This window comes from Taudactylus pleione, unplaced genomic scaffold (assembly GCF_031769625.1).
Source record: "Taudactylus pleione unplaced genomic scaffold, aTauple2 ptg000317l, whole genome shotgun sequence".
NCBI classification, from domain to species: Eukaryota; Metazoa; Chordata; class Amphibia; order Anura; family Myobatrachidae; genus Taudactylus; species Taudactylus pleione.
In genome coordinates this window covers 25,001-31,984 of record NW_028284718.1, presented here as the reverse complement: position 1 = coordinate 31,984, position 6,984 = coordinate 25,001, and the positions used below count along the sequence as shown (strand labels likewise).

At 42.7% G+C, this 6,984-nt stretch overlaps 2 protein-coding genes across 3 annotated transcripts in view; both read left to right on the top strand.

The window, feature by feature from the left end:
* Positions 1 to 1,107: 1,107 nt before the first annotated feature.
* HOXB8 (homeobox B8) lies at positions 1,108 to 2,793 on the top strand. Of its 2 annotated transcripts, none has more exons than XM_088442771.1 (2): positions 1,108 to 1,636; positions 1,962 to 2,793. In XM_088442771.1, the coding sequence occupies exons 1-2, from the start codon at positions 1,216 to 1,218 to the stop codon at positions 2,270 to 2,272; spliced, it is 732 nt and encodes a 243-aa protein (XP_088298897.1). In that variant the 5' UTR covers positions 1,108 to 1,215; the 3' UTR covers positions 2,273 to 2,793. The 2 variants fall into 2 exon arrangements, with proteins under 2 accessions (XP_088298897.1, XP_088298896.1); XM_088442770.1 differs by having other exon boundaries at positions 1,959 to 2,793.
* A 1,515-nt stretch (positions 2,794 to 4,308) lies between these two features.
* The window catches only part of HOXB7 (homeobox B7), a 3,039-nt gene continuing 363 nt past the window's right edge, over positions 4,309 to 6,984 (top strand). Inside the window, exons 1-2 of the mRNA XM_088442769.1 lie at positions 4,309 to 4,765; positions 6,689 to 6,984. The exon at positions 6,689 to 6,984 is cut by the window's right edge and continues 363 nt beyond it. Coding sequence (XP_088298895.1) covers positions 4,366 to 4,765; positions 6,689 to 6,942 — 654 coding nt within the window. The 5' untranslated portion in view covers positions 4,309 to 4,365 and the 3' untranslated portion in view covers positions 6,943 to 6,984. The remainder of the gene's footprint in view (positions 4,766 to 6,688) is intronic.

The following is a 6,984-nucleotide window of genomic DNA, read 5'->3' as shown; positions in this document are numbered from 1 at the left end:
GGGGACCGCTTACTGCCCTGTTCTTTTCAGATGCTCTTGCCTTGTATTTGCAATAAGAAAGACGCATGCTTGAGTGGAAAACGGAAAATAACAACACCAACAATTTAAATTTATATATATATATATATATATATATATATATATATATATATAATAAAGTGCTATTCTGAAAACAATAATTATTTTAATTCAGTATTGACACTTGCAGCATCTTGCAATAATGTGTAAAGTTCCAATCGAAGCTGCTATTTTATCGCAGTAATGGAAGAGACTCGTAAACTCCTAACGCTTTTTATATTCTGCGGCATAAACAACATCAACATCTTGGCTTTATAGCCTTTTATAGTTTGCTAAACAGTTTACAGGCTTTTTGGGGGGCGATTACAAACGCAATTCCTTACGTGAGAACAGTTAAACCTTATCAATAATAGGGGAATTGATCATTAAAATGTTAAATATGACTGGCTCGTTTGTTTTAAAATATGTTTAGGCTAAGAAACTGTATGATTTGATAACTTGTATTAAAATACCAATTACATTTATTGGACCTCTAAAAACTAGTAGCAATTAAATCGTGTACTTTTACAGTTTTCTAAACCGACCCTGACATTTAAAAAGGCTAAAACTGCCTCGTTAAAATTTCCAAATTAACGACTAAATGTCCCTCTCTTTAATTTTCAGCACTCCCCAAAAATCAATCTTTGGGGTGGGCTAGGTATGTGATTTGTTGTGAAGAGAGATATCTCATTAGTGGAGGTAGTTAAACATATTTAATCCGTATATTCTCTCTCTCTCTCCACCTCTCCCCCTCTTTGCTGCCTCTGCCCCTCTCCCAATCCTGCGCGCAGTCCGTGTGGAGCGTAAGAAGCCAATAGGAGGAGACGCTGGTAATAGATGCAAATGTTCGTGAAAAGACGCTGCAAAATATGAAACAAGTCATTTGCTACGAAGTAAATCACAGAAACTGTTTATGAACTGGCAATCCCTTCTTGGAAATGTAAAGCGAGAAGTCTTTTTAAGTGGTATTTTTTTTTTTTATAAAAAAAAAAAAACCACCCCCCCCCAAAAAAAAAAAAAACAACAGAAAAAACAAGGGATGCAATATCATCCAGGCATAGACTTTTGATTGTATCTTTCTTTTATATTCCTGGAAATCACAGACACACCAGCCAGGATCTTTTTTGCTTCTTCTCTTTTGTCTGTAATATAATTAAAATGAGCTCCTATTTTGTCAATTCACTCTTCTCCAAATACAAAACAGGAGAGTCTTTGCGCCCCAATTACTATGATTGTGGTTTTGCCCAGGATCTAGGTGGCAGACCCACAGTTGTGTATGGACCTAGCGCTGGGGGGACCTTCCAGCACGCTACCCAGATTCAGGAGTTTTACCACGGAACGTCCTCCTTGTCCTCTACCCCTTACCAGCAGAACCCCTGCGCTGTGACCTGTCATGGGGACCCCAGCAGCTTCTATGGATACGACCCTTTGCAAAGACAGAGCCTGTTCAGCAGCCAAGATTCGGATCTAGTACAATACACCGACTGCAAGTTGGCCTCGGCCGGCCTGGGGGAAGAGGCAGAGAGCTCTGAGCAAAGTCCTTCACCCACACAGCTCTTTCCATGGATGAGACCACAAGGTGAGCATTAGTAGGACAGCAAACCATAACGTGACCTACTGTACTAACGAGACACTTTTTTTTTACTGTTTTATGGGGGCTAAACTTGTGCACTTGTGAATTGCTTTATAGTTTAATTGCCCGGATGGAGGTTTGCTTTTTTTACTGCTGGACACTTCCCAGGCTATTACACCCCCGTTTCCCAACCCTTTGTACTGTGCATGCCTTTGCTTTTTATTTATTTTCTTTTTGATGGTTTTTACTGTATGCATGCCCCTTTGTACTTTGTGCATCTGCCCACAATGCTTGCAGCCCCTCATTCTTGCCTTTTTCTCCTCCTCAGCAGCCGCCGGACGCAGGAGAGGCAGGCAGACCTACAGCCGCTACCAGACCTTGGAGCTAGAGAAAGAATTTCTGTTCAACCCGTACCTGACGCGCAAGCGGAGGATTGAGGTCTCCCATGCCCTGGGACTTACTGAGAGACAGGTCAAAATCTGGTTCCAGAACAGGAGGATGAAATGGAAAAAGGAAAACAACAAGGATAAATTCCCCAGCAGCAAGTGCGAGCAGGAGGAGCTGGAGAAACAGAAAATGGAGCGATCACAAGACACTGAGGAGGTGCTGGATGGACAAAAGAGTGAGAAAAGCCTGGACTAAAATGCAATTTACAAAGCTACTCTCCAGCTCTTCCCAATCCTCGTCCCGTCTTCCTGGAGGGATACAGGGGGGCACAATGTTGCTGTAAACGGTGTAGCTGTAATCCCCTCTATGTAACTCATCCTGTTTGATACATAAATAACCAGTGCCCCATCAGACAAGAAAACCTGCTGTCTTCCTACCCTTTGGGGAGGGAAAGGAAATGACATTCTAGTGTTTGTGTATAACGCAATAGCTTTTGTGGATCATAACTTGGGTTTGTTTTGTTGGGGGAAGGTTTGCTCTAGAAGTTTTGTGTGCACTATTTCTCTTTGTGGTTTACTGTATTTCTTTATATATGCGTATATATATAAAAAGAACAGACCAACAACATGAAACTGCCTAATTCAGCTGTAGACCCCTCGCTAACACACTGCTAGATTCCCCCCCCCCCCCCTTGTTTTGTCCCTGGCGCCTCGTAGTGTGTGCGGGGATGTAGTTAGCATGCACCCAGTGACAGCCACTTGTGATTTTAGGGTTACTGTGAACAGACTGTATACGTGAATTCTTTTAATTGGGGGTGGGGGTGGGTGGGGTGTAATTCTCTATTTTATGGTTCTGCACACTTTTTTGTCCTATTGTCTAAACATGGAAACGGCGGAAGAAGGAGTTACAATAAAGTTTACAAGAGGGACCGTGACATCATGCGTTTTGATGCTTCACTTCCTCCAGGGTGACCTGGCTGGAAAGTAGAAATAAAAGTTACCATACATACCTTGCACTCCATGGGTACTCTTGGATACAGAAGAGATCTGTGATTACTTAGAGGGTCGGGAGTGAGATCAATAACATGAAGGGATCTCCAAGAACTAGCCACAATCTGCCTGTATTATTAAGGATCATGGTGTTCAGGTAACCCCAATTCTGTCTGCACCTGTGGTATGTGTAAATGTCTGCTCTGAGTGTTAATGTATAGGGTATCACCAATTGGAATAGATGGATGGGACCCCTTTGGCTCATTGCTCTGTATTGCATTGCTGGTCCTTCTGATATGAGGAAGGGTATAGTAAGTGTGTGATGTATAGATGTATAAGGAGAGAGAGAGAGAGAGAGAGAGAGAGAGAGAGAGAGAGAGAGAGAGAGAGAGAGAGAGAGAGAGAGAGAGAGAGAGAGAGAGAGGTGCAAATGTATGAGTTGTAGCCTATATATATTTTCTGAAATGTATTTATATAATATTGAATAAATCATACTCACATTATAAAGGAATGTGTGAAGACATATGAATATTTTTATCTTGAGCCTCGATGAGAGAGAGAGAGAGAGAGAGAGAGAGAGAGTGTGTGTGTGTGTGTGTGTGTGTGTGTGTGTGTGTGTGTGTGTGTGTGTGTGTGTGTGTGTGTGTGTGTGTGTGTGTGTGTGTGTGTGTGTGTGTGTGTAAAGTACAAGGTTTCCTACACTGGCTTATGGACTCAATTGCGTTCAAACAACAGACTTGTATGAATGACCAGTGACAAGTGCAATGTGAGAAGTCGTTCCGAGCACAGCAATAACATGCAATCTGAGCTAAGAGGCACAATTCTTTCTTCTCTGCGTGCTTTTGGTTTTTTTGTGGTTTATCTGCCGGTCCAGTCTGAGAGGCAGTATCCATTAATAACTATGGCACAGATCGCGTATTCTCACAGAGCGCAGACAGAAGCGTTAGAGCAAAATCAATACAAAAATAAATAGGTTTCAGTTGTTCTGCCTATGAAGTGAGCGTGAGATAGGGTTTTATCTGCAAGCCTTTTTGTCTCATTTGAAACAGATTACAGCTTACTTATCGACTACATTGCAATTTCACTTTATAACATAGATCTTAGAGGGTTAGAGCACATCAAATATTTATCATATTTTATAAATCCAGCAGTACAACAATTTTTTTCCACATTACAGGAGCTGTGGGAAGCACAGGCTGGATTGGATGGTGGAAAATCACGTGTGTGTGAGTCACATGGTCAGGGAGGAAAAAGGGGGTCCTTTTTGGTGTAAATCTGGACTCTAATTCTGTAATATATCACGGTACCTCGTAAAACCGACACTAAAACGTCCCGGCCTACAAATCATCCGGCCAAATTATGAGTTCATTGTATTATGCGAATGCTTTATTCTCCAAATATCAAACTGCAAGTTCTGTGTTCCCATCCGGAGTATTCCCAGAGCAAACTTCGTGCGCCTTTGCTTCCAATGCCCAGCGCACGGGCTATGGCACGGGTACCGGGGCGTCCTTCCCTGGATCCATGGCCGGGATATACAGCAACGGGAGCAGCATGCACCCCCAGGCACCGGCTATGTACCCCCCCAGCTACGGGTTGGAAGCAGCCTCCTTTAACATGCACTGTTCACCGTTTGAGCAGAACCTCTCCCTAATGTGCTCCAGTGATTCCTCCAAGCAGAGCTGCACAAAGACGGAGCAGAGGGACTCTGAGCTGCAAAATGAGAGCAACTTCCGAATCTATCCCTGGATGAGAAGTACAGGTAAGAGAGGGGGTGGGGGCAGGACAGAGAACCTCAGGGATCAGTGCAGATCATTACATGGCGCCTGGGATGCATCCCACTCTCTCAATGGCGTTCTATTCCTAGCAGATTCACTGTACACTAGCTGACATGGTCGGGACACTGGACCAGTCCCCAGTAAGTACTGATGGCTTATGTACGGCTCAGAGAAGTAGATAAGCACAAGGCTTCCAATTGATCCGGATACCTCCGGTAGCATAACACCGGCTAGAGATTTAGGGGCATGGATCTTTTCATCAGATATTTACAGGGATTGGGGAAGTTTACAAGCAAAACAAGCATGCACCATAAAACCTCTGCTAAGCAGCTATGCAAATAGGAGCCAGGGATGATACACGACGCAGCAATGCTCTGTATTTACTGCGAGGTGTCAGCTCAGTGAATGTGCAATAAGTGGCTGACAAAAGAGAATTAGATTCCTACAATTCATTGCATGAATTAAACAGAAATAGATGAACATAACCTGCAGGGTGATGTGTTCATTTTATAAAGATCCACCTCTGTGTGTATGTCTGTCTGTCTGTCTGTCTATCTATCTATCTATCTATCTATCTATCTATCTATCTATCTATCTATCTATCTATCTATCTATCTATCTATCTATCTATTTATCTATCTATCTATCTATCTATCTATCTATCTATTTATCTATCTATCTATACACACACACACATGATTAGAAGGATATTATGCATTTCGCTGTTACTTTTATATATGATGAGATAATTAGTGACGTCAGGGGCGTGAAACTTTTCCAGCAAAGGAAGATGAATGCAAGAAGCTGTAACTATTATGTTTGTAGACCGGAGATCAGGAAATGTCCGAGCACTCATTTATTTTGCTAGAAGTGTAGTGTATTCATAATTACAATATGCAATGTATAGAATTAATGGTTTCCGGAACCGCACAGAAATATTTTAGTTTGAGAACCGTTATGGTGCCATTTGCAGTAGTGCTATGTGCCTGTTACGCCGAATGTGTGTATATTTATGTCCGCTATAAAGGACAGGAAATGCCTGTCCTGGTTTCACATAGTCACCGGGCGATAGTTATATGCAGCATAATAACCTGATGGGGAGCTTGTACCCGGCTGTGTGAGCCTCATGTATAGATGGGACTTTCCTGACTTTTCAGGCGGACGATGGGAACATTTGGAGCAGGGTTAATTCCTCCTCCCCCAATCCAGTAACTCTGAACAAATATTAATGTAGTAATTCGTCACAGTGGATATTACCCGACCACAAACACGTGTCCTACATATAAACACATGTTTTATTTACTCTGTACTGTCAGATCCTGGGTTAGACAATAGTTTGTGTAGGCAATGTTAAGTACAAATATGTGTTTATATCTTGGCTTATGTCTATTGGTTTAATGTCTGTGGGTATCCGTACAGAACAAAAGCTAAATGTACTGATGGCCTACAAGCACCCCACAGATATACATATCTGATTACTGAAGCCCCCCATAGATAACCACTGAAATACCTATCCATTTATTAATTATTTGCTCGGTCCCCCACAGTCCTACCCAAACTCCCGCAGTACTCATCTCATAACCCTTAGAAGAAAGGAAAGGTATGCACAGCTGTGTTAGCTAGGAGAATAGTGATGGCCTAGTACCTTCCACAAAGATGCAGTGTGACTACCCCCGGTATGCCTAGAGATCTGTAACTAAGGGAATATCATATATTAAAATATATCTTATTGTATCACAGCTGTAATCATATTCAAATGTAAGAGTGTGCAGATGTATATAAGAGCACTTTTTTCTGAGAACTACAGCTACATTACAAGCACATCATTACACAGCATCAGCTCTCATATCAGATATCACAGCAAATCATATCAATATCATATTGACTCTAGCATGTCTCTATCTCAGGAACGGACAGGAAGCGGGGCCGCCAGACCTACACCCGGTTCCAGACCCTAGAGCTGGAGAAGGAGTTTCACTATAATCGCTACCTGACGCGGCGAAGGCGCATAGAAATCGCACACGCTCTGTGCTTGACCGAAAGACAGATCAAAATCTGGTTCCAGAACCGGAGGATGAAGTGGAAAAAAGAGAATAAAGCCTCCAGCCCCTCCTCAAACAGCCAGGAAAAGCCGGAGACTGAGGAAGAGGAAGAGGAGTAGCCAGACCCCTCAATAGACTGGTGACCCCCCCACAAGATCCAC

Coding starts and splice junctions, on each gene's coding strand:
- HOXB8 (XM_088442770.1), top strand. CDS start 1,216: ATGAGCTCCTATTTTGTCAATTCACTCTTCTCCAAATACAAAACAGGA. Junction 1,637..1,958: donor TCCATGGATGAGACCACAAG/GTGAGCATTAGT, acceptor TCTCCTCCTCAG/CAGCCGCCGGACGCAGGAGA.